Genomic DNA, 26789 nt, shown 5'->3' on the forward strand with positions numbered 1-26789 from the left:
TGTACGACATCTGATGGGATACCGAGGGGGTATTGCTTCCTGTCGCCCAGATCAACCTTTTCTCTTGTGAGATGCCCTGGGGCGCCGGCCTTGACAGCGTGGCTGCGTGGCTGTGCTGGGGGCGGCGACACAGATAACTGAGGGTCGCGGAGACCCCCTACTACTCTGCTGCCTGGGCCTCTCCTCCCACGCTTCTGGCTGAGTTTTGCGCCTTGCCCTCCTCGCATGCTCTCAGCGACTCTGGGGTGCAGGGAGACTCTTAGGGGCTCGGAGGGGCGGGCCCTGCCTTGGGTGCCTCATTTGGAACACCTGAAGGTGGCGCAGACGGAGACGCGCGGAGCAATTGGACCACCAAGGACTGTTCCTCCAACCACTTTCCTCCTCTAATGTCTGCCCCGCCCTGTGGGACACCGCTGGGGTGATTCTAAACCTCTCCTCCCCTCCTCTTCTCACATTCTACTGTAGCAAAGGTTTAAGTCCAGGGCTGTGGACCCGAAAGCACATTCTAGGGGACATGGGACACTGCAGGGCAAGAAGCGAATGGGTCCAGTACCACACCAAAGCAGTTCCAATGCTCTGCCGCTGAGATGCGGTAGGAATGTGTGCGGCGGGCGTGTATGCGTGTGTGCGGGGGTGGGGGGCAGGGGTGCAGGCTAACTTTCTTGCCCTCTGAACCTTGGTTTTCTCATTTACAACCCAAGGGAGAATAATACCCACCTTACAGTGTGATAAAAACTGCAGCGCCTGTAAAGTACAGAGGGTGACTGCATTATTGCACCGGCGCTCGGCCAGCACACAGTTTATTGTAACGAAGAGATGCATTAGTGAAAGTCCCGGGTAAACCCATTTATTTTCTAAATCCGACTTGTAAGGGGAACCCCGATGGGAAGGAATGCCCGGAGGCTGAGGAACAGCTCGCACACTGGATTTGAGCCCAGAGCTCGGGATGGCCTGTTACTCGGGTGACCCCGGCTCGGGATCTGCGACAGGGTCCAGTGCCCCGCCCTTTCTGGTGATTCCCTGGGAACCCGGGAGCGGAAAGCGGTTTGGCAGACGACCAGCCCTCGCTTACTTTGCAAATGGCACTTTCTAGCCTTTGGTTACAAGGCAAGAAGGAAGCCAGGGCCAGCGTGCGCACGCCGCCCGGGATTCGGCAGCGGCGCGCGGGCTTGGGGATCTAACCCCGCAGGCCAGGCGGGTGCAAGCTGGGGTCGGGAAGGATTTGCCGCCGCGGCCACTCGGAGCTCGGCTACCTCTGGCGCTCCAGTGCTTCGCCTGGCTGGGGCTATGAGAATTTGGCGACAGTGCCCGCGCGGCGTCTGGCCCTGGCCCCGCCCCGGCCCCGGGGACGCCCCGCCTCTGACAGGCGCCCCGCCCAGGGCCGCGCCCCTCCGCCGATGCCCCACTCGCCGGCTCCGCGCCGCGGGCCTGCCTTCAGGCCCCCGCGGGCTCCGCGCCGCCGCTCGGAGGCTCGCACCCTCCCGCCGCTCGGGGACCAGCCTGCCGCGTCCCCTGGGCAACTATCTCCAGGGAGACCGGGCCCCGCCCCCGGCACCGACACCCGGTACGGAGCCCACCTGTGCGCTAGCCTGCGGGGTCCCAGTGCCCCCCCGCCGCACGCCCCTCCCGGCGCCGGGCTTTGTCCTCCTGGGGCGACCCGGGATCCAGGGGCATGGGGGCTGGGGGAGGTGGGAGCGTTCCCGGGCGGACCAGACTCCGCTGGGAAGGCCGAGGCAGGGGGTTGCGCTCCGGTGTGGGCTGCTTGATGCTCTCCTCTCCTGACCTCCTTGCATCCCTTTTGTGCCTCCGGGGGGCCGCGGATCCGGGTGCCCTGCTGTCGCCCTTGATGAGATGAGCGGGGGCCCTTAGCCGTACAGGACAAGCTGTTTACTTGTCAGGGACCCAGCAGTTGCTGCGCGCGTCCTCCCCTCCCCCTGCCCCCGATTCGGGACGGAGCATCCTGTGTTCGGTCCATTCCTAGCGTTGCCTCCCAAGCTTTGCCCTTGAACCCAGAGGACTAGAGGGCGGCAAACCCAGGTCCTGTGAGATCCTGGCCAGCGTTAGGGCCCGAGCAGAAGACCCACCTTTCCTCCGGGGAAGAGCCTCCTCCCTGGCCGCCCTCTTGTGAATTCTGTCCCAGCTCCATATTTCCTGACCCTAATTCCCGAGGACGAATTACTTCCTTGCCTTTTCTAATTCTTCCTTCTCTCGACTCCATCATGCTTTCTGCTTTGTCTTTCTGCGTTTTGAAAGTGCTTTCTCTACAATCATGTCTCATTTTCCTGAGGCTGAGCTGCTATTTTCTCGTGCTCGCGTTAATTCCATTGGTCATCAATGGAAGTGATTTGTTCCTTAGCTCTTGATACTGACCTCCCGTTTCTGTGGTGGCAGTGCCTTGGGAAGTCCTTGCCATCCTTCCTTGGATGCTGAATGAAAGGACCATGCAAGCCCAAGTTCAAGCAGCAGGATCCGTGGGGGTGTATATCCTTCCAGCGATTAGGCTGACAGCAGGGAGAATTCCAGCTTGATCCCTGGGAAATGTGTTCTTGGAATGGATCCCTTTTCCAACAGCTTCCTAGTACTGGACTTTCTGTCTTACGGAGAAGCCAGTGGTTTAGGTTTCCTGCTCCTCAGGAGGCCTCCCCAGCTGCACCTAGTGGATTCCAGGCAGGAGTCCACTGCAGAGGTAGCTGTGCCCAGGGTCTGGGGTTAGGTGAAGGGGTGGGTCCTACTGTCTCTCCTGGCTACATTATTTACAGGCCCACTGATGCAGTGAGTGGGCGGCCCCCTCCCCATACTCCCTTTCTTTTCGTCTCCAGGAGCTAGGATGGATCTTCCTTTATAATGCAATTTGGACCTTGAATGGGAACCTCAAGTTCACGAACCTGCTTTTTGTAGCCATTGAATGGAACTCGAAGCCAGGCTTGGCTCAGATCACTTACTTTGCTTTCAAAGACCAAACAAAACCAACCAACAACTCTAAACATGATCTGAGTCATCTGTATGTGTATCCTCGTATATTCCTGCTTCAGGCACTGGAAATGCTCCTGTGGTTTGCTTCAGTACCACCAAAAGGAGCTGGGGGTGGCATTGCCACAGATGGTGAAAAAGGCCCAGCAAGCAGAATGTGATTGGTTTGCAAAAAGGGAGCCTGGATACAACAGTCGCTTTTGAGCTAAAGTTCTGTAAGAGAATGCACAGAAGGTTTCTGAGACCCTTTTAATTTTTTCTTTTCTTTTCTTTTTTTCGGACAGAGAAGGAGCTCAGTGTCAAGCAAGGGCGGAATGACACTCAGATTCCAAAGCATCTTTAATCTGCCGGGCAGAGGGGCCTTTGCTGCTGGTCTTTCTCGGACCATTCCAGAGAGGTAGGTTGGGCAAAGGAGACAAGTGGGGCGCTGCGAGAAGAGATGTGATTTCGTAGCTAGGTTAGACTTTGAATGTAATCTTCTGCCCTCCCTGACCACACAGCCACAGGAGAACCTATCTGTAGGACTGGAGCCGAAAGGAAGAGAATGACCCATATTTGTGCTGGGAGCCGAAAAAGGGAGTGTGGGGAAGTGTGGGAGACCCTAGCCAGCTGCCCAAGAGGGAGGCTGCTGCCTGGGAAAGGAAGAAACAATTTTGCTCTGAGGAGCCCTGGAGCCAGTTATTAAGCTGCAACATTTGGTATTTGACTTGGCTCCGGTCATGGTAGAGTTGGGCTGGCCTATTTGAGGAGAGAAAAAGTAAAACGTTCTTCCAGAGGAAGTGGATTGAATTTTTATAACTCGGTATTGCTACTGAAGGAGACCTTACTGGGGACATTCTGTTTCTCCAGAGAGTTGGCAGTAACTGTATCAGTAATAGGATGCTCCTTGGAGTTTCTAGAACACTAGCTTGGAAGATGAATGCAGTCCTTTCATTGTGCAAATGAAGAAACTGAGTCGAGAGACTGACATGGTGTCCGGGGGTAGCTGGGTATGGTTAACGAGCTCCTGGGTTGGTAGGCCAGCAGCCCCCTTTGGAAGCTCTGTGGGTAGATATACTGTGAGCACACAGCACGTTTCTCCTTATCCAGACACTAGAACAGCTACTGTCATTTCAGGATGGAAAGGGGTGACGGGTTATAGCTTGGTGTCATTGTTGGAGGTCCCCCCCCACACACCTTAACCTCATTTATCTAGATCTTCACTGGTACTTTCCAACCTTCTTTGGTCGTGTAAATCGCTTTTAAGAGATCAAAATATTAAGCAGAATTTTAACCCATAACACAGGTAAAAACAGAGCCACTACTGTGGGATGTGACTGGCCCAGAACGCCTGCCACTTAGTACCTGTCTCACCCCCACCACCCTCTGGAGGCCTCAGGTGTTTCTGTGGGATCCCAGGCCTCCCTGGAACATAAGCGAAAACCATGGATCGTGTAGACCTGTGTTGTGATTAGAGTTTCTTCCGCACACCTGTTTACCCTATCTTGTTTCAGAAGATGACTTTTAATAATTTTTAACCCTCATGCTTTTTTATTTATAAAAATGCCTATTTATTAGGTTGGTGCAAAAATAATTGTGGTTTTTGCAGTTGTTTTTAACCTTTTAAACCGCAATTACCTGTGCACCAACCTAATACTATTAAAAATTTACAACATACAAAAGAAAATTTTGCAAGCATAACCCTGTTGCCCTCCTGTAATCGTCCCTGTTGCCCCAGAGAACCATTGTTTCTTTGTGGGACTGTCCTCCCCCCATCCCCTGGACTGTCTTCTGTGTGTGTACCTTTGGAAACATGATTTTTATTTATTGTTAAGTATTACTGTGTTTCCCTGAAAATAAGACCTAGCCGGACCATCAGCTCTAATGCGTCTTTTGGAGCAAAAATTAATATGACTGGGTCTTATATAAGACCTGGTACCATATTATATTATATTATATTATATTATATTATATTATATTATATTATATTATATTTATTATATTATATAAGGCCCTATATTATATTATATTATATTATATTATATTATACCCGGTATTATGTTATATTATGTTATACCCGGTCTTACATTAAAATAAGACCAGGTCTTATATTAATTTTTGCTCCAAAAGACACATTAGAGCTGATGGTCTGGCCAGGTCTTATTTTCAGGGAAACACGGTATTATGGACTTCCACATAAACGTAACTGATTGAATGTATATGTTTATTTCTGCTCTGTTTCAAAAAACCCCACTAAAATGACAGTAAAGGTATAAATCCTTAAAACAAACAAACAAACAAACAAACAGAAAAGTAGATGATAGAGCAGGAGGGATGTGAGCAAAACTTTTGAAAGATAGAAAACAGGTCGGTGAAAGAGAAGCCAAACAAAGAATTAAATGTCCCAAGCTATGGAGGAAGCTAGCTGAGGTGTCCCCAGGACCCACCCAAGGCTCAAGAACGGGGCTACAAAAGTGTTCCCGATGGCGGGGTAGGAGGTGGCTGGAAAGCAGAAAGATTGGTTGAAAGTGTGTGGTAGACCAACAGACGCCTTGCTCAGCCCCACCCCAGCACAGGATGCCCAGTTTTCTGAAGGTCAGTGTTAAACCAGAGCAGCTCAGGGCCAGCCTTGGGTGGAAGGAGGCTGTGAGGACAGCAGCTGAGGGCAGGAGGGGGCTGTGAGGAGGCACTGTATTGGGAACAGGAGGTTTCAATGAAAGTTTGCATACTGAATAGCAAGACTCTCTCTTTGTTGGCTCCCAGAATATGGCAGCCTGGCTGATATCCACTCTCAAGGCAGGGCCTTGAAGAACTTCTTTCTGAGGAAACTGACCTCACGATAAAAATGACCCTTAGATACAGACATTGTGGGGGATCCGATTGAAAAGCTACATTGCTACTTTGTCACTTCACAGTGATACCTACCAGGCAACTAGCCCTACAGGGCTAGCTGTGCACAAACAGCTTTTAGTGCTTCTCTCTTAAATATGAATGGGTAGCCATGGGTCATGTCATCTAGAACGAGGCCTCTAGCATGATAGATGAGACCCAAACTCACAGAGAAAAAGGGTTCAGAAATCATAAACATGGTTGTTTAAAACAAGGGAATAAATATAAAACAATAAGCTCTTGGATATTAAAACTCGATAGTAAAAATAAAAATTTCAATCGAATACAGCTGGAAGATTGAAAAATAAATTTCTAGAAAGTAGAGCAAAACGACTTGAGAGAAGGAAAATAGGAAAGAAAAGATAAGAAAGTCAGAGAATCAGTTTGGGAGGCCCAATATCCACCTCATTGGAGCTCAAAAAAAAGAGGGGAGAGAAATGGAGACGGGGAAGTTATTAAAGAATCTAGTTCTTCATTTAGTCTCTAAGTAGTACTCAGCACAATGAATAACACATAAAATGCTACGTAAAAGTGAGAGATGTACTATGGGACATCATCATGAACTTTCAAAACTCCAGAGATAGAGAAAAGTTACAAAAAGCCAACAAAGAGAAAAGAGGCCCCATATAGAAGATCAGAGAACAGAATGGCATGGCACTTTACAAAAGCTCCGGTACCTGGAGCTACAGGACAAAGGAGCCCCTCTTTCAAATTTCCACGAGAAATTAATTCCTGACCCAGACTTCTGTAGTTGTCATTCAAGCAAAATAATGGAATAAAGATTCTCTCCTCTCACCCCCCTTTCTTCTGAGCGACCTGGTGGCTCAGGTGGTTGGAGCACGGTGCTCCTAACTCCTAAGCCCCGTTGGATTCCCACATGGGCCAGTGAGCTGCGCCCTCTACAGCTGAGATTGTGTACAACAGCTCTTCCTGGAGCTGGGCTGCCGTGAGCAGCTGGAGGTCGGTGTGAGCTGCCCTGGGCTGCTGTGTGCCCGCTGCTGTGTGCTAACGTGGGCTGCTGTGAGCGGCCGGGGGCCACGCTGGCTGGCAGTTGGTGTGAGTGGCTGGCAGTCATCGTGAGTGGCCGGCAGTTATCGTGAGTGGCCGGCAGCCGATGAGAGCTGCTGTGAGCAGCTGACTGACGTGGGGGGTGACCAACTGCCTGGGGCGCGGAGCGGGGCCGCAAGGCTCATAATACCAGCATGGGCCAGGGAGCTGTGCCCTACAACTAGACAGAAACAATGGCTTTTAAAAAAACAAAACAGGGCCAGCCCGGTGGCTCAGGCGGTTAGAGCTCCATGCTCCTAACTCCAAAGGCTGCCGGTTCGATTCCCACATGGGCCAGTGGGCTCTCAACCACAAGGTTGCCAGTTCAATTCCTCGAGTCCCGCAAGGGATGGTGGGCTCTGCCCCCTGCAACTAAGATTGAACACAGCACCTTGAGCTGAGCTGCCTCCCCCGATGGCTCAGTTGTTGGTTGGAGCGTGTCCTCTCAACCACAAGTTTGCCGGTTCGACTCCCGCAAGGGATGGTGGGCTGTGCCCCCTGCAACTAGCAACGGCAAATGGACCTGGAGCTGAGCTGCGCCCTCCACAACTAAGACTGAAAGAACAACAACTTGAAGCTGAACAGAACCCTCCACAACTAAGATTGAAAGGACAACAACTTGACTTGGAGAAAAGTCCTGAAAGTGCACACTGTTCCCCAATAAAAAGTCCTATTCCCCTTCCCCAATAAAATATTTAAAAAAAAAAGGGGGGGTGGGAAGGGGCAAAAAAAAAATTTTTTTTTGACATGAATTTTAAAAAGCTTTACCCCCTTCTCCTTTGCATCCCTTTTTGAGGAAGATACTGGAGGATGTGCTCCACTAAAATGAGAAAGTAAACCAAGAAAGGGGAACAAGTGGTACAATGTGCAATTGTTTTTTTGCCTTCTTCCGCCTCCCCCCTCTCACTCCAGTTCAAGCCGTTGTTTCTCAGTCTAGTTGTGTAGGACACAGCTCCCTGGCCCATGGAGGTATTATGAGCCTTGTGTCCCCCGACTGCCGGTCGCCAGTCGGCCGCTCACAGCCGCAGCCTAGCTCCAGGGAGAGCTGTTGTTCACAATCATGGCTGGAGAGAGCACTGCTCACTATGTGGGAATCGAACCAGCTGCCTTCGCTTTAGGAGCACGGCTCTCCAACCGCCTGAACCACCGGGCCAGCAGGTGCAATTGTTTCTTGTTCTCGTTTGGCTCAGCTGCCAGATGGCTTTTATATTTCAGCTATTATCTCACTTTGAGTCTTGGGAGTAGGGAGAAAAAGGAAACAAAAACCTACCCCACCATGGGAACTCAAAAGTATTCACTTCGAAGCCTCCCCTGTAACCAGGACCTGTGACCTGGGCTCCATCAACGAGATGCACCATTGACACAGAAGAGGGGGATGATGCATGCACTGTACCCATGTCTAAGGTGGTGGCGGCAGTGCTGGGCTGCAAAGTTAAGTTTTTGGCACAGAAATGGCAGGGGTACAAGCTGACACCCAGTACTCTTGGCAGTAACAGCAGTTTTATCACCAACGTGCATGGCAGAGTCCAGCTAGTATACTACTACAATTATATTTCTTTTCTTGTCCAACTTTTTCCTGGAGTTGATAGTTGCCTTATCTTTTTATTTGCTTTGTTTTCAATGTACTGACCACTAGTCCTTAAACTCTCCAACAGAACTATGAAACTCCTCACAGTGCAGCAAATGTGTCCTAATCTGTCAGGTCCTTCTCTGCTTAAATCAGTGGGAGTCGGCTTCTGTACTTGCAACCAGGTACCTTTGCCTGGTGGGGATAGTGGTGAAGGGAATTCTATCTGATGGTGAAGAGAAGTCCCAGTACAACAGCTGTGTAACTGGTCTAGAGAGCAGCCAGCCCAGTTTGGAGCAGGATGGCTGAGGGCCCCAGGGGGGAATATCTCCAGGAAAAAACAAAAAAAAATGGAGCTGGTGGATTCTTTGACATATTTGTTGTGTTATGAGGAGAGTTTGGGAAGGAATTACACATTTGTACATAGGAAACATAGAAAATTAAAAATGAGGCAACTATAATATAAGTACTGAAGTTTGATTAACAAAAAATTACCCCATAGCTATATTTAGAAAATGGAGGAGTGGGTATGTGCGTGTTCATATGTGTAGGAAAACATAAAATTATCTTCAAGGTAGTTGAAAGTTGAAACTAAGAGGTTCAAAGTTGAAAATCAAAAAATATCAGCATAAACCTATTATTTAGAAATGTAGAGATAAATACTCAAAGAAACACTGAAACTGGGTTGATGTATTTGGATATGGAAGTCAGCAGACTGCTATTTCCTGTTTTTCGTTTGTTTGTTTTTTGCTGCAAGCATATTAGTTGTAAGTAATTTTAAAAATCACCTGCTTACATATCTTTCATATATATTAACATTTAAAAGTCATTATTATTACACCCGTATTAACCCATAATATAGCTGTTTTCATTTCTCTATGATTTCTGAAATGTTTTGTCCACAAACATATGCTGCCATGATAAATGTGTGTTTAATTTGGTGTCATTTAATGTGGGGAATGTTTGCAATGCTGTGAGTGTGCACAGATGTCCTAATGACTGTATTCACTCGTATTAAGTTAATATATGATAACTTACTTAGCCATTTCCATATTATTTTTGATTTAACATTTACACAAACAATACCACAATGAAAATCTTTGTGCATAGAGCTTTTTAAAAAACTTTTGAATTGCTTCTTCAGGCCAATTCCCAAATTCCCAAAGTTACCAAATCTGCGACCATGGGTTTTTCTGTTGAATTTGATTTGTAGTGTCTGGGGCTCCACTTGGGTGCAGGTCCCCGCACCCGTACCCCCTGGGTGGGCCATGAACTGAACATTATAAGAGATGGCATTTTGTGCAGGGTAGTTGGCTTACTTTTTCGGATGGCAGCGAGAGTCAGAAGTCTTTCTTTCTTTTTTTCCCCCTCCCATATAGAACAGAATTTCCAGAGACCCACACCTCTTACCTTTGATGTCTGTCTTGGTTTTCCCCATTGGGGATTTTGGTTTTTTTTACTTTTTAAATATTCAAATTAAAAGTTACTGTCCTATTGAAAATTATGGCCTCAAGGGAGACACATTTAAAATGGGAGAGAGTAAAAATTGAAAAAAGAAGAAATTTAAAAATAACCGAGGGATGCGGAAGTGGGTAGACAAGGAAACCAGAGAGTGAGGCAGTTCATGTCCTCAGTTTACCTTCCAGGCAGACACTGGGGTGCCTTCTGCATGGTTTCACAGTACTTCATTTCATCCATTCTCATCCTTCACTCCTCCGACCCCCTTTTCTCCTGTGGCAGGAGCTCGGGGTATCAGGCAACCCTCCAGACAAGCCCTTCCTTCCTAGTCCTGGGTGTGGTCTTTGGGATGTCCTACTTGCCTGGCTTGTGGAGATTTCCTTCCCATTCCTTTTTGGACACATGTTCCTCACCCACAGCTCATCACCGTTAGACAGTAGCTTTACGTTGGATGACAGCAGATGTGCTGCCTGCATTTAATTTGCAAGGCCTCTTGCTGTGGCTCACAGCTATGGTGGGGACACTCTTTCTGCCCTAAAGACTGTGGTGGTTACCAGGGAAGGAGGAAGCTGTCAGACAGGGGCCACCCAGCAACACACGACTGAGGTGCTTCCCGTGGAAAGTGCTGTATTTTGGAAGAATGGCAAATCTATCCTAAAACTATACATAACTGGGGACCCTGGACCATTCACTTTTCCTTCTGGTCTTCACTTCTTTGTCAAGAAGGTTCTTAAGGACAGAAAGCTCCAAGGTTGGGGTGCTGGAATGCCTGCTCTCCAATAAAAACAGAGGATTTGGGCATTTTGTGGGATATAGAGTCCAGCACATTCCCTGATGCTCAAATCAATTATTTGCTGAATGAATGAATGACCAGGCCCTGGGGTCTACAGACTTCTGGGACAAAGAGTGGCCCTATAGGTTCTTTTTTCCGAGGGTCACCAGGAGGATATGGCGATTGAAGGATCTCGGCTTTTCCTGGCAGCCAGAGCAGGGGCGGTTTCTAGAAAGCTCTTTTAAGGCGAACATACAGAAGCTCCATTGGGACGTGGGTGCCCTGGGTAAAGCACCTGTGATTCCACTTCTGAAGTGCCCACTTGTACTCGCTTTCCACATAAGTTGGGCAACAGGATAAGTATCCATTTCATTCTCTCTGGGAGAGTGGTTGGAAAACAAAACACTTGATTGGAAGGACTTTTTGAGGCTGAGAAGTACCTAAAAATAAACCTAGGTCAAAAGGCCCAACGCAGACTCTGTTCTGTTCAGCATGGACGGATGACCAGTCCATGTGGTCCCCTGTCCCTTGTCATGATGGTTGCTGGTCTATATCCTCCCAGCCTGGCTTGATGGCAGGTACTTGGACTATGTGTAAAACCACCTTCGAAGGCTCTTTCTCTTGGGCTTTTTGGGTTGTAACTTTCAGCTCTGAAATCTAAGCATTAGACAAATGTTTTGTCCCAGGGTTAATGAGCATGTCTCTCCACAGACAGATCCGTAGGAATGATCCGGAGTGTGGGAGCGGGGACCTTTACACTCTTGCCCTAGAGTAACTTCTGGAGGTACATGGCATGTTTTGCCCAGGGCACCCGCAGGGAGGAGGAGGTTTATCGCTTAGATAAGCAGGACACACTTCTCTTTTCCCTGCTGCCTGTCCTTTGCACAGAGTCTGCTGAGGATGACTCATGTGTTCCCTTGGGAAGCTAATCCCCAGGACATGTGACTGTAGCACCAAAAAGCCTGTCTTTACATTGACAAAGGCTGGAACATAAGCCACATGTGTGATGGCCACCGGAAAGATGTGGAAGTCTGACAGACTCAGGAGACGCCAGCTCAGAGCCCCAGTTCAGTGGAGTTTCAAAAGGAACAAAAGGGGATTCTTCAGAAGTCCTGAGCATGGGACAGGTCACCAGGCAGCAGGTCCACCAGCCGAGGGGGCTGTGAAATGGGCTGCAACCTCATTCCTAGTCTGGGGGAGCGTTTGTGGCTCTGGGATGCTACATCCTTGGCTTGCCGTCCTTCTCAGAAGTAAATTAAGGGTCCCAAAGCTGTCTGGGCTGGAGGATGGTGGCATAAGTACTTGCACTGAAATCTTTGGAGAACCTCCTCTGTTGGCTGCCCAGGACTCAGCGGTCAGACCCGGCAGACGTTCTCAGCTGGAGAAACTGTCTAACTGAGAACGCCTAAGAACAACTTGTGAGGGGATAGTGCGGTCACATGACCCACAGCTGGGATGGCTCTGCTGTCTGTCATGGCTGTTTCGGTGGATTATGCTGGCCTGAAGTGGGAAGGTGAACGGAATCCAGCTCTTTCCTGCCCAGTTTTCTTTGATATTTTATGAGTGATGCAGATGTGGACATACAGAAGACTGCCTCAAGACTCTGGATGACTCAGAGTGAAGAAGGGCTACTCATCTTTGCTTGATCTCACTCTAGTGTCTTAAGGCTGGTCCTGGCCCTTTCTTACCCCAAAGGCCATCACACCTGTCCCTATGGCTCCACATCTGTGTGTCACCTACTGACCCCAAATTATATCTCTGTGACCTCGAAGACCTCTCCTGTGAGCTACAAAGTGGGGACTTCACCCTTTGGCTGTCTTCAGTGGGACACAGTAAGCAGCTCGGATTCAGGATGTCTGAAACACAGCTCTTGCTGTTTTATTGCCCCTGAGGTGTGTTTCTCCCTTCTGCTTCCTTATCTTGGTAAATTTCCACCACCTGTCCAGTCGCCCAAGCCCAAACCTGGCTGTCTCGCTTACCTCTTCCCTCACTGTCCCCCATCTGATCCACCTGAGCTCCTAAATCTGATTTATTCTCTCTCTCCAGCTCCATCTCCTCCTCCTGGATCGAGCCACTTCATCGGTGGCACAACCCTCCCCACACTCTCCGACTTGCATGCTTTCTTCTGTCCAGCTCTGCCACACCGTAGCCCGCAGCATGGTTCAGACACAAATCAGACCCCGTGTCTCCCTTGCCTAAAACTTACTTCCATGGTTGCCCATCACTCTTAGAGTGAAACCCAGGTGCCTCCCCTATTCCAAAGGCCCTACAGGACTTGGTCCCTCCTGACCTTGTTCTCTATGCAGTTGAAATCATGAGCATGTAGTCTCTGTGCCTGACTGCTTTCACTCAGCTTTATGTTTGTGTGATTCGTTTATATTGCTGTGTGTATTTGTAGGTCATTCATTCTCATTGCCAGGTAACATTCCATTGGGAGAGGCTACCATGATTTATTTTTCCAGCCTACTGATGATGTGCATTTGGGAAGTTTCCAGCTTGAGGATCTTATGAATAGCGATGCTACAGACACTGTTGGACTCATCTTTTGCACATGAATTCACATTTCTATTGGGTGTATACCTGGGAGTGGAATCACTAGGTCATAGGACATCTGTGCGTTCAGCTTTAGTAGATACTGCCAAACAGTTTTCCGAAGTGGTTGTACCAATTTGCACTTTTCGAGCAGTTCTGAAGTCCCTGGATTAGCTAGCATCTGTGTGCCACTCACACTGCAGAGCAATGAGTCCAGGCTTCACAGCGAGTTGGGACTTGTTAGCAGCTGCACCCTAGGTCCTGGGCCCACAAAGAGGGAAAGGATTTCCGCTTTCTCCTGTGCCATCTCTGGCATTTGAGTATGTCCTGCCTACGCCATCTGGAGTCTTCCTCTTTTAGGAGTGAGTTTTTTACGTCCAAGTATTTCCCCACATCCCATATGTATGTGTGTAGTTGAAAGCTTTGTTTCCATGGTGCTGAGGGCCAAGGGAGTGTGGGGTGCATTTGTCTTGGAGCCCTGTCTGTCCCTTTGGCTAGAGTCCTGGGGAAGCTCATGCCTCATGTGCTCATCTCAGCCTCAGGGTTCAATGGCCCAAGATGCCCCTGACTTTCCCAGCTCAGCCAAAGCACATGCAGTAAGTGGATTCTCCAGGATTCCTGACTAGTCCCAATATTTTGAATCCAAAAGAAAGCCTTTGGCCTGGCCAATCTCAGAAAGAGGAACCCAGAGTAGGATGTGGTTTTAACAATCAGAGGAAATGGATCTCAGCAGTGGTAACATGGGGGTGCCGGGCGATGTACACGTCCTGTTCAAGCAGCTTCTGCTTCTGTCAATGGTGAGGCCTGGGCTCACCCGGCAGAGCCACTAGGGCGTCTCGTCTCTTCCAACTAAATGCTTCTTTTCAACTATTTTAAAAAGTCATTTAAATCTAGGAGGATGTGACTTTAGGTTAGGGAAGTATTTTTCTAAAGAATAAGAATCACAAAACATGAAGGAAAAGGGTGATAAGTTTGGCTGCATCAACATTAAAAACTTCTACTCATCATCAAAAATGTCACCACAAACAAGATGAAAAGATGACTCGGACTAGATGATATTTCCAACTCTTTTAATCAGCAAAGAAATTCAATCTAGAGTATAAAAAGAAACCCTACAAACTAAGAAAAAGACAACCCCACAGAATAATGGGCACAGTCTGTAAGCAGGCTATTTGGAGAAGATAAATGTTGCATAAGAAAAATCAGAGAAATGCAAGTTAAAAGAACAAGAGCATCGCATGCCCATCAGATTGGCAGAAGTGAGGAAGTCTGACAATACCGAGTGCTGGCGAAGATACTGAGAAGACACCAGAGATGCCATTGGTAATGGATGCCACCACTTACTTTGGTAAAGTTAATGATGTGGTTAGATCTGTCATGGGTTATACCTATGATCTGACAATTCCGCTCTCAGTCTATACCCTAAACTTGCACTATCCAGTCTGGTCGCTGCCAGCCACCTGAGCTGTGGAGAATGTGATCGAGGAATGGAATTTTTAAACAGTTTATTTAATTTTAATTCATTTAAATATACAAATTGACACTTGATTCATTTACTCGAAAACTTAAAAGTATATTTGGAACAACATGAGTCTGTGAACCACTTTTTCATCTGTCAATTGTATGAAATCTACACACAGATGAAGATTTCTGATGACAATCAAGGGTCCGAATTGCTGTGTACTCTAAGTGTAAAATACATACCAGATATCAAAGACTTAATACCAAAAAAGAATGTAAAATATCTCCTTAGTAATTTTTCCATATTGATAACATATTGAAATGACCACATTTTGGATCTATTGGGTTAAATGAACTATATTACTAAACTTAATTTTATCTGTGTCCTTTTACTTTTTTTTTTTTAAATGTGGCTATTGGTAACTTTGGCATTATACTATTGTGGTGTTGTTTGTAATAACCAAAAGGTGTAGAAGTGCTGAAACAAACCTTGAGGTTCATCAACAAGAGAAGGGATAAATTGTGTTTTATTTACATTGTGAAATACCACACAAGAGTTAAAATGAATGAGCTACAGTTACATGTATCAGCATGGATAAACCTAAAGAACATAGGCACTTGCAGAAGGCTCACTATTCACAAAGTTTTAAAGCATGCAGAAAGTTTAAGAATTGTTTGTGGGTACATATTAGTATAATAGTATAAAAACATGAGCTCCAGGATGGCTCAGTTGGTTGGATCGGGGGCTCTCAACCACAGGGTTGCTGGTTCGACTCCCTCAAGGGATGGTGGGCTGCGCCCCCTGCAACTAACAACAGCGACTGGACCTGGAGCTGAGCTGTGCCCTCCACAACTAAGACTGAAAGGACAACAACTTGACTTGGATGGAGCTGATGAATCCTGGGAAAAACACACTACTGTTCCCCAATAAAAAGTCCTGGAAATACAACACACTGTTCCTCAATAAAGTCCTGTTCCCCTCCCCCAATAGAATCTTTAAAAAAAAATAATAAAGATACAGATTATTTTTAAAAAAACTATGAAACATGCATGAAAATTATAAACAACCAGAAGCCAGGTGGTGTGGTAACCTGAAGTGGGGCAGCTACTGGGAGACCTTTAATTGTGTCTGTACCATCTTGTTGCTTACCAGGGGGTAGGGTATGACTGGGGGGTTTGGTATTACTGAGACATTTCTTTTTCTTAATTAAAGTTTATTGGGGTTTCAATTATTGGTAAAGTGACATAGATTTCAGGTGTACAGTTCTGTAATACATCATCTATATATATCACATTGTGTGTTCACCAACCAGTAAGAGCCACAAGCCACCCTCGGCAGGATGAGGCAGGGAGGGAGGCAAGCTTTGGGTGCCCGTGGGCTAGGACTCCATCCGGAACCGCCCGCCGTCAAAGGTTCTAACATCCTGTTTTCCAAAGTGTCCTTTCAAAGGACTCACCTAGCACCCCTGTAGGGGCTCATTTTGCCTTTGCTTCTTTTTCAGAACAACTGGTGTCTGAGAAGTAAAAAAAAGCAGGATGCCCCCAGGGGTGGACTGCCCCATGGAATTCTGGACTAAGGAGGAGAATCAGACCGTGGCGGTTGACTTCCTGCTGCCCACGGGGGTCTATCTGAACTTCTCTGTGTCCCGAAATGCCAACCTCAGCACCATCAAGAAGGTACGATCTTGACCTTAAAACTAGTCCTCCGAGCTTGGACTTCAGAGAGAAAGACAGATAGCTTCACACTTCACCTGCATAGTTTCTTAGATTTGAGATCTCGGATATGAACTTTAAAAGATAGTAATAATATGCAAGAATTGTTTAAAAACTTGCATTTAGAGTCCACCTACCATTCCAAATTCAGCTTCCCCCATATCAGTGCAAATCTCACACTGGATTCCAGTGAGAGCTTCGGGGTGTGGTTCCCATGTGACCTGCCATGCGTTCATGACTGTGCCCTCATGTTTTGGAATTTTACCGGTATTTCGTCTTTATAGAGCTGCGTCTTAGTAATCTTCATCTTTGAAAATAGTTTTTGGTTTTGTTGAATAATTTTCAGGGCATTTGTCGAGACTACCAACTCTGCCTTGGAGGGCAAAGGCAGCCTTAGACAATATGTAAACAAGTGGGCGTGGCTGTCTTCAGGCAACCCGCTGTTTGCGCCATCCTGGTCTATATATTAGTATGTTTATTATTGTTTTTACAAAATGGGCTTGAAGTACATGAGCTGTTGTACAGCTTAGGGTTTCCCCCACTTAATGAGGTATCTTGGAGCGCTTTGTCCACAGGTATTCCTGGTCTCTGGGTCCTGCCCTTGTGCTACCTCTTTGCGTTGTTGATGGGTCTTCATGACCCATCCCCCATTTGCGTTTTCTTTCCTTTGCGTTTTCACTGTGACTCAGCTGTGAACACTTTTGCACTAAAGCTTGACTGTTAGGTGGCTCTCCAGCGATCCCTGGGACACCTCACCCTGGGGGGTGGGGGCACACAGCCCACAGAGAGTTTTATGGCCCCGTCAGTGTGTTCAACTTTTCTGAATTGGTTGCCAACATTTACAAATCAGGGTGATGAACCCTAGAATGATTAGCGGGGGGTGCGGGAGGTCATGTCCAGCTGGCCATCTCTCAGGGGAACCTACGGGGGAGACTGTAGGGACCCACTGCTCAGTTCCAGATTTGAGGGCATACCTGGCACCCTTCACAGAACGGTGGTGACAGGGATTCCCGGTGACTCATGTGGTCAGTGCTCCAGGGGTCTGGAGAGGGTGGCAGGCTTGGGATCTTGCCATTGCCTTCTTGTCAGGGTCACGCAGGGTGGGACCCCCAGACTGAGGCTAGCTTCTACCCACCTCCCTGCTCCCTGGGACCACGCCTGCCTTGATGGGAGGGGCTGACCTGCGACTGTCCCTTGCAGGTATTGTGGCACCGAGCCCAGTATGAGCCGTTCTTCCACATGCTCAGTGACCCCGAAGCCTATGTGTTTACCTGCGTCAACCAGACCGCGGAGCAGCAGGAGCTGGAGGACGAGCAGCGAAGGCTGTGTGACATCCAGCCCTTCCTGCCGGTCCTGCGCCTGGTGGCCCGGGAGGGCGACAGGGTGAAGAAGCTCATCAACTCTCAGATCAGCCTCCTCATTGGCAAAGGTACCCCAGCCAGGGTGCGGCTCATGGTCACCTGCCCGCTGAGGGCCTGCCACCTGACCCCCCACACTGACCAGGCCCCTCCCTGCCTCTCAGGCCTTCATGAGTTTGACTCGTTGCGTGACCCGGAAGTGAATGACTTTCGAACTAAGATGCGCCAGTTCTGCGAGGAGGCGGCTGCCCGCCGGCAGCAGCTGAGCTGGGAAGCCTGGCTACAGTACAGCTTCCCTCTGCAGCTGGAGCCCTCGGCACGGAGCTGGGGGCCTGGCACCCTGCGGGTCCCCAACCGGGCCCTCCTGGTCAATGTCAAGTTCGAGGGTAGTGAGGTGAGCCATGGCTACTACTGGGGCTGCATCCAGGCCACTGTGTCCATGGGGAACGCTGCCCCTGTGAGACTCGCCAATCACCCACCAGCCCCCTAAATTCACTCTCCCTCCCAGTAGCATCAGATGCTATTTGTGGGGTATCCATGCATGCGGGGGGGGGGGGGGGGGCTTGGCCAAACATCCCAGCAGGCAAGTTCTGACAAGGCGGAATGACCAGATGGCCTTGATCATTGGCCTGTTCATTCATTCAACAAATATTTCCTGGGTGTCAGCCATGTTTCTTCATCAGACCCTGCTGAAGAGTCTGAAGGAGCTCACATTCAGGGGGTAGGAGGGGCCAATGCAGGCAAATAGACAACCCCACCCCCTACACCCCAGAAGCCCTGGGCCCTCCACAGGGCGGAGGGCTGACCGTCCCTTTCCCCCCAGGAGAGCTTCACCTTCCAGGTGTCCACTAAGGATGTGCCTCTGGCACTGATGGCCTGCGCCCTCCGGAAGAAGGCCACGGTGTTCCGGCAGCCCCTGGTGGAGCAGCCCGAGGACTACACACTGCAGGTGAACGGGAAGCACGAGTACCTGTATGGCAGCTACCCCCTCTGCCAGTTCCAGGTGAGGGCTGGGGGGTCCTGGGCTCCCGGGTTCCCCACAGCCTGGGCCCGGGCCTGGGTGGGGGTTGGGGAGCTGGTTCTTTGTCCCTTCTTGAGCCCGATGAGCCAGGCCTTTGGGGATCACAGTGAGCGTGTCCCCTCGCTGGGCTGTACCTCCCTGTGAACACAAGGAAGGCTCCATCTTTAGGTGGGCAGGGTCAGGAAGAGCCAGCAGGAGAGGCCCGGAAGGCCTGGGATAGGCAGTGGTCAGCATGGGGGAGTCCCCGGGTGGCCAGTTGTCCAGGGAATGGTTGGGACCGGCCGTTGGCCACTCACTCTGGCCCCCATCTCAGTATATCTGCAGCTGCCTGCACAGCGGGCTGACCCCACACCTGACCATGGTACATTCCTCCTCCATCCTTGCCATGCGGGACGAGCAGAGCAACCCTGCCCCCCAAGTCCAAAAACCGCGCACCAAACCGCCCCCCATTCCCATGAAGAAGGTGAGCTGGCACCTTCCATTTACCCTCTCCTCCACCCTTCCTCCCACCTGTTGTCCAACCCTAGAGCCTATTGGGCAAGGCCTCAGGCCAGCGGTGGGTCCAGGGGCCCCTCGTCGCGTGCCCCTTGGTTTGTCGATGTTGAGAGTTGGGGCTTTGAGCTTGGGCAGCCAACACCACTGACCACTGGTATGCTGGGGTGGGGGCCTGTCTGAACTTCCCAGGGCAGCCTCCAGGCCTGGCTCTCAGCTGGCCTCCTCACCCTCCTCCTGCTCTATGAACTGGAGGCAGAACTCTGTGCCCTGCAGAGCTCAGGTGCTGGAGCCCCTGGCTACCTGCATGGCAGGTTTTCTGGTAAAGGATGGAGTTGGGAGCAGGTACCTGAGCCTTGCCACAAACCTGCCACACTCTCACCCAACCCTCAAGAGCCACCGAGCCTCTGTATCGGCTCTAACAGCCCTGTTTCTCCCCCCGCCGCCCAGCCCTCCTCTATGTCTCTCTGGTCCCTGGAACAGCCCTTCTGCATCGAGCTGATCCAGGGCAGCAAAGTAAATGCCGACGAGCGGATGAAGGTAGGAGCTCCTGGGCCTGGGAAGCGGGTGTTTTTTGCACAAACAAGGTGGCTGTGGCCTGGAGGGGCAGCAGAGGAAGAAGGGAGGGTCACATGAAAGCCACCTGACCACATTACCCAGCATCCCTGCCTGGGGTGGTTATGAGCTGCTTCAAAACAGGAAGGGGGGAGGGGAGCAGGCCGGCGGCCAGAGAGGCCGATTCGTAGAAACTGGGCCCAGTGAGTTCTGGGTACTAGACTTTGGTGGAAGTTGTGGGCCAGGCCCAGCTCAGGCAGCTCAGGGATGTGGAAACCGCAGGCAGGGAGGTGACAGGTGTTGGAAGAGGAGCCGCTCCAGCTGGGCCGGGGGCTTGGGGCTCCCAGGGTTGGTGGGGGCTGGGGAGGTGGGGGCAGCACCTGCTGGACCCCCAGGGGCCCAGGCCATTTCTGGGCCAGTCAGTCACACACCCCATCTCCTCAGTCCCGTGACAGCCTGCGAGGTGCAGGTTTCACTGTCCCATTTGTAGGACGTGAAGCCCATGGAGTTTGGGACTCTTTGGGGAGCACTTTTGTTGGGGTGATTCCACAAACAGGCAGGTCTGAGTTGCCCTGGCAGAATCGCAGAGGATTGGATGGAGGCAGCTTTCTGGCTGGGCCATGAGGGCTGTCACGGCAGAGTTGGAGGAGGCATTCAGTCCTTCCCCAACCACAGGGCGCTCATAGGATTCTGACAGTGGTGGGAGCCCTATCGTGTCAGAGCTCGAAGGGCCCCTGGAGTTCCTGAGCCCCGATGGGGAAACTGAGGCCAGGGCAGGAAGCGACATGCCCTGGGGTCACATGGAGTCGGTGGGGAGCTGAGTCCTGTTGCCCATGCACAGCCCAACACACCCTTCCCTGTACCCCTGCTCCCCGCTCCCATGGCCCGCAGCCCACTCAGGCAGCCAGCCCTCCCCCTCTGTATCTCTGTCTTCCACCTGGGAAACGAGATTCAGACCCATGTGGAATGAGAACATTTCAGGAGGAGATTCTGGCCTTAAGCGGGTGGAGAACTTGGGAGGGGAGAAGGGGCCAGACCTCGGCCACCTGTCACTTGTGCCCACACCTTCCCCAGCTGGTGGTACAGGCCGGGCTTTTCCATGGCAACGAGACGCTGTGCAAGACGGTGTCCAGCTCCGAGGTGAGCGTGTGCTCAGAGCCCGTGTGGAAGCAGCGCCTGGAGTTTGACATCAATGTGTGCGACCTGCCGCGCATGGCCCGGCTCTGCTTTGCGCTGTACGCCGTGATCGAAAAGGCCAAGAAGGCTCGCTCTACCAAGAAGAAGTCCAAGAAGGCGGTGGGTGGGGCCGGCTGGGAGGCTAGGACCTGGCCCAGTCCAGTCCTGCAGACCTGTGACCACTTAGTCCTGGGAGGGCCTTCGGACCCCAGCCCCCAACCCACCCACCCTGGACACTGCCCCTATGGTGTGACAGATCTGGGTTCCCGGGTTGTGAGCAGGGTGACTCAGAATATCTGGGCCCCAGCCTTTGGTCCTTGCAGGAACCTGGAGGTAGCTGACTGGGGTGGAAGGGCAGACACACTGTCCTCACAGGGAGCAGGGTGGCCTGAGTCAGCAGCTAGCCGGGAAAGGAGTGGTGGTTGGGCACTGAGTCACGAGGCCCAGGATGTGACTGGACACTGAGCCATGCTGACTCGCCCATGGCTGAGCTGGGCCAGCTTTCTGGGGCCCATGTAATTTGTTTGGGGGTTCTTCCAGAAGCTGGGAGTGGGGATACATCTGGGAGCAGAAGGGAGCCGAGAGGTGGCGACCTTGCTGGCTTTCTCACGGGGAGTCTCGGAATGGGCAGGGAAGCTGGCCGAGAGGCTGGGCCTATCCCGCAGATGTGCAATGGGGGTCTCAGCACTGGCCCTGACCCCCACGTTCTCTACCAGGACTGCCCCATCGCCTGGGCTAACCTCACCCTGTTTGACTACAAGGACCAGCTCAAGACCGGTGAATGCCGCCTCTACATGTGGCCCTCGGTCCCAGGTTGGCCCAGGCCAAGCGGGGAGACATGTGGGCGGGCAGGGGGATGGGGGTCAGACATGGGGGCATCTGTCATGCAACTCCATTTGTCCCTGTGTCCAGATGAGAAAGGGGAGCTGCTGAACCCCACAGGAACCGTGCGTAGCAACCCCAACACCGAGAGTGCCGCCGCCCTGATCATCTGCCTCCCTGAGGTGGCCGCCTACCCTGTGTACTACCCTGCCCTGGACAAGGTCAGTGAGAGCCCCTCACCACCCTGGCCCAGGGGCCACCCTGCTCACAGGCTATGGGGCTAAAGGAGAATTTTCCTGACCCCGACTCTGGGGTTCCCCAGAGCATGGTCACTGCACCCTATGAGTTGCCCAGAGTCGGGGCTGGGTCACCACACACACTGGGGGCTTCCTCAACTCTCTGGAATCCTCTCGTGTCTTAGAGCAGTGGTTCTCAACCAGGGGCCGCTTTGCCCCCAGGGGACCTCAGGCAACGTCCAATGACATTTTTGGTTGTCACAACTAGTGGGAGAGATGCTCCTGGCTTCTAATGGGTGGAGGTCAGGGATGCCAAGCACCTACAGTGTGCGGGACTGAGTCACTGGCCTGTAAGGGCAGCAGTGCTGCCACCTGCCTGGGACCCTGCGGGCTGGCGCAGGCCCTGGGGGCGCCGCTGAGAGTAGGCCTACTCGTTTCAGATCCTGGAGCTGGGGCGGCACGGGGAGCACGGCCGCTTCACGGAGGAGGAGGTAAGCGGGGGCGTGGGTGGCAGGCAGGCGAAGAGGGAGCCGGAGGGCGTGGAGAGGACTGCAGCCCTCACAGGCCCTCACACCCGGTGCCCCTCAGCAGCTGCAGCTGCGGGAAATCCTGGAGCGGCGAGGGTCCGGGGAGCTGTACGAGCACGAAAAAGACCTGGTATGGAAGATGCGGCACGAGGTCCAAGAGCACTTCCCCGAGGCGCTGGCCCGGTTGCTGCTGGTCACCAAGTGGAACAAGCACGAGGATGTGGCCCAGGTGGGCTTCGGGGGAGGGCCCAGGGCAGGGGGCAGCCTGGAGTCAGGCCCAGCCTCCGCGTGCCCCACACCCTGACCACCAGCTCCCCCAGATGCTCTACCTGCTGTGCTCTTGGCCGGAGCTGCCAGTCCTGAGTGCCCTGGAGCTGCTGGACTCCAGCTTCCCCGACCGCCACGTGGGCTCCTTCGCCATCAAGTCCCTGAGGAAACTGACGTGAGTCACCCTGGCTCCGGCTCCTTGGGAGGTTGGCTTTGCCCCAACTGCCTGGCAGCAGGCGCCAGGTGGGGACCGAACCTTCGCTGGGGGACCTGCTCGCGAGAAGCCGTCCTCTCGCCCCAGCCCCCTCGCCCCAGCCCCCTCGCCCCGGCCCCCCTGCCCCGCCCCTCGCCCCTGCCCTCCGCCCTGCCCCGCCCCCTCGTCCTTGCCCCTGCCCCGCCCCTCGCCCCGCCCCCTCGCCTCTCGCCCCACCCCTACTTCGCCTGTCGCCAGCTGCAAACCCCTGTCCCTAACCACAGAGCTCCAGATCCCAGCTGCCTTTGTTCTCCACAGGGACGATGAGGTTTTCCAGTACCTTCTGCAGCTGGTGCAGGTGCTCAAGTACGAATCCTACCTCGACTGCGAGCTGACCAAATTCCTGCTGGACCGGGCCTTGGCTAACCGCAAGATTGGCCATTTCCTCTTCTGGCACCTCCGGTACCTGGACTCCCCTGGCCCTTGCATCTCCCTGGAAGGCCAAGGGGAGGAGAGGCGTCTTGCATGCTGGTCCCATGTTTCCCGCTGGCCTGGGTGTCCTGACGGGGCTGGGAGAGGCTGTGTGGCCCTGCCGGGCCAGGCTCAGTCCCTTCTTCCTCCTTCCAGCTCCGAGATGCACGTGCCGTCGGTGGCCCTGCGCTTCGGCCTCATCATGGAGGCCTACTGCAGGGGCAGTACCCACCACATGAAGGTGCTGATGAAGCAGGTGAGGCTCGGGGCCCGGGGCCTCCACCCTGGGCTGGGCTCCACTCCTGGGCAGGGCTAGCCTGAGGCTGGGAGCCAGCCCATCCTGGCCTTCCCACACTGCCCTCCCATTCTCCTGGCCAGGGGGAAGCTCTCAGCAAGCTGAAGGCCCTGAACGACTTTGTCAAAGTGAGCTCCCAGAAGAACCCCAAGCCCCAGACCAAGGAGATGATGCACCTGTGCATGCGCCAGGAGACCTACCTGGAGGCTCTCTCCCACCTGCAGTCCCCGCTCGACCCCAGCACCCTGCTGGCTGAAGTCTGGTGAGCCCCAGCTCGGGCCTCCTCGCACCCCCCAAAAGCCTTCGGAGGGGCCCCTGCTGACCGCCCTGTGCCCGGCAGTGTGGAGCAGTGTACCTTCATGGACTCCAAAATGAAGCCGCTGTGGGTCATGTACAACAACGAGGAGGCGGGCAGCGACGGCAGCGTGGGCATCATCTTTAAGAACGGGGATGGTGAGCGGGCTGGGCCCCGGGAGGGACCTGCTGAGGTCTTGGCCTCCCCACACCGAGCCACAGTGCCCTCAGGGGACCCTGGGGAGTGACATCTGGAGGGCGAGCCTAGCGATGGCTGGGAGCGGAGAACCCACTGGAAACTCGTGCTTTTCCTTCCGGGGGCTGGCGGCACAGACCTCCGTCAGGACATGCTCACTCTGCAGATGATCCAGCTCATGGACGTTCTATGGAAGCAGGAGGGGTTGGACCTGAGGTGAGGGGCCCTCCTGTCATCCATTTGTGCCTGCGCCAGGCCTAGGACCCTGTCCCCTTGGAAGGGTCCCCTGCCAAAGCTGATAGTACCACCCCAGGAAAAATGGCTGTTCTAGGAAGAGCGGGGACCAGTTTACAAAAGTAGGGCCAAGGCAGGTGATAGGGCCACATGATGAGGGTGGAGAAGGCCAGCCTGGGCGCTTAGCATCTGTCTCACCATGGCTTCCTTTGCCCCAAGCATCTCTGGCTTCCTGCCCCATCTTCTTCTAAACCATGTGGATTTGCAAACAAGCTCAGCTGAGGTGCTGACCTTTTTTCTCTGCACCTGGGGTGCTGGTGCCGACCTCTGCAAGGAGCCTTCCCCAGGGGTCCCAGGAGGCAAGCACTCCTTCCCAGCTGCTGGTGGTTCTCCTCCTTTTCACAAACTTGAGTAGCATCTCCTGTGCCTATTTTGGGTGTCTTGAGCTCCTCAGGGGTCGAGCAGCTCCAGGGACAGCCCTTGACCACTGCCTGCCCCTCCTCCCACCTGGCTAGGATGACCCCCTATGGCTGCCTCTCCACTGGGGACCGCACAGGCCTCATTGAGGTGGTGCTTCACTCCGACACCATTGCCAACATCCAGCTGAACAAGAGCAACATGGCAGCTACGGCCGCTTTCAACAAGGATGCCCTGCTCAACTGGCTCAAGTCTAAGAACCCTGGGTAGGTTTCAGGCCTTGGGGACAGATGCCCTTCTCCTTTCCAAGAAATGTGGTTTGGGAGTCAAAGGTGAGGGGAAGGGTCTGTGACAGTCTCCATGGCTTCTTGGCTCAGCCGGGGACCAGCCATGTCTGTGTTGGGGTGCAGGTGGGTCTCCGTTCCCCCATCTAGCAGCCACCTATTGCCGTGTAACAACCACCCTTAACTTAGGGACGTAAAACAACCACTATTTAGTATTGGCTCAGAAATGTTCAGCTTGAGCTGGCTCAGCTGGTGGTCCATCACTCATGCAATTGCTGTCATCTGGTAGCATGGCTGGGCCTGGAGGGTGGTGTGTCCAGGGCCTTGGCGCCGGCTATCAGCCACGCCTCGCTCTGTGTGGCCACTGTTTGAAGCCTCAGCTCTGGAGCTGCGAGGTGTCTAAGGCATGGTTCCCAATGGCCCCCTACCCCCACCCAGGGAGGCCTTGGATCGAGCCATCGAGGAGTTCACCCTTTCCTGCGCTGGCTACTGTGTGGCCACATACGTGCTGGGCATCGGTGATCGGCACAGCGACAACATCATGATCCGAGAGAACGGGCAGGTAGGTAGGGGCAGCGTGGGGCCACTGCGTGGGCAATGCCTGCCTTCCGGCCCCTGCCCTCGGCCTTTGTGCTCTGCACTCGGCTCAAGGCAGAGCCCCCTCCAAGCCCCTTTGGGCCCCTCGCCCTCCTTTCTGGTTCCTTTTCAGTCTTTGCCCTTCCCTTCCCTTAGCTGTTCCACATTGATTTTGGCCACTTTCTGGGGAATTTCAAGACCAAGTTTGGAATCAACCGGGAGCGAGTCCCATTCATCCTCACCTATGACTTTGTCCATGTGATTCAGCAGGGGAAGACTAATAACAGTGAGAAATTTGAAAGGTGAGGGTGCCTCAGACCCCCTAAGTACCCCTCGTGCCTGGGAGCCCCAGGCAGGGTGCAAGGAGGGGACTCAGCTCTTAGCCCACCCCTGGAGGGTCCCTGGGTCCTGCAGGAGGAGGCAGGCTGGGGGTGCAGGGTCAGCAAGAGGAAGTGGGGCTTTGCTTACAAGACAGTTTCCTGGCTCAGGGTGGGAGTGGTTGGGAGGACCCAGCGCCTGCCTCCCCTGCAGGTTCCGCGGCTACTGTGAAAGAGCCTACACCATCCTGCGCCGCCATGGGCTGCTGTTCCTCCACCTCTTTGCCCTGATGCGGGCAGCAGGCCTGCCTGAGCTCAGCTGCTCCAAGGACATCCAGTATCTCAAGGTAAAGGCCAGGGCGGGGTCCCAGCAGCCAGGGGACCGTGGAGCCCCCGACTTCCCAAGGCCTGTCTCCTGGTAGTATGACCTCGGCTGGGGTGGGGGTGGGGCACTCCTGACTCACGTGTTCCTTACGCCAGCCGAGGGTCTGGTGGAAGCGGCCAGAGGTAGCCCCAGTTCTGTTAAAAGTGGGATCGTATTTTGAGGGTACATCAGGGGGCCTGTCTTAGTTTGGGATCAGAATAATGAGCTCTTCCCAAGGGAGATGTTGGTGGCTGTCTCCTCACTTGCACACAATTCTTCTAGGAGGGAACTTAACATTCCCAGAGA

General features: G+C 52.6%; 1 protein-coding gene across 6 annotated transcripts in view; it reads left to right on the forward strand.

Moving 5' to 3' along the window:
- PIK3CD (phosphatidylinositol-4,5-bisphosphate 3-kinase catalytic subunit delta) overlaps positions 1-26789 on the forward strand; it is a 46947-nt gene that overhangs the window by 18390 nt on the left and 1768 nt on the right. The window contains exons 1-23 of one of the 6 annotated variants that reach the window (XM_074334085.2): positions 1374-1564; positions 3255-3367; positions 16178-16352; positions 17589-17817; positions 17911-18140; positions 18570-18695; positions 19081-19230; positions 19710-19799; positions 20889-21110; positions 21707-21803; positions 21903-22033; positions 22489-22539; positions 22637-22804; positions 22896-23017; positions 23354-23497; positions 23663-23762; positions 23885-24063; positions 24142-24254; positions 24429-24507; positions 25041-25208; positions 25665-25788; positions 25959-26104; positions 26334-26466. In XM_074334085.2, the coding sequence (XP_074190186.1) occupies positions 16212-16352; positions 17589-17817; positions 17911-18140; positions 18570-18695; positions 19081-19230; positions 19710-19799; positions 20889-21110; positions 21707-21803; positions 21903-22033; positions 22489-22539; positions 22637-22804; positions 22896-23017; positions 23354-23497; positions 23663-23762; positions 23885-24063; positions 24142-24254; positions 24429-24507; positions 25041-25208; positions 25665-25788; positions 25959-26104; positions 26334-26466 (2943 nt within the window). In that variant the 5' untranslated portion in view covers positions 1374-1564; positions 3255-3367; positions 16178-16211. Of the gene's footprint in view, positions 1-1373; positions 1565-3254; positions 3368-16177; positions 16353-17588; positions 17818-17910; positions 18141-18569; positions 18750-19080; positions 19231-19709; positions 19800-20888; positions 21111-21706; positions 21804-21902; positions 22034-22488; positions 22540-22636; positions 22805-22895; positions 23018-23353; positions 23498-23662; positions 23763-23884; positions 24064-24141; positions 24255-24428; positions 24508-25040; positions 25209-25664; positions 25789-25958; positions 26105-26333; positions 26467-26789 lie in introns of those variants that run through there. The other 5 variants (XM_019746714.3, XM_019746713.3, XM_019746715.3 and 2 more) reach the window with 5 other exon arrangements.

The sequence above is a fragment of the Rhinolophus sinicus genome, chromosome 14 (assembly GCF_057876585.1).
Source record: "Rhinolophus sinicus isolate RSI-liver-muscle chromosome 14, RSI-T2T, whole genome shotgun sequence".
Taxonomy (NCBI): domain Eukaryota; kingdom Metazoa; phylum Chordata; class Mammalia; order Chiroptera; family Rhinolophidae; genus Rhinolophus; species Rhinolophus sinicus.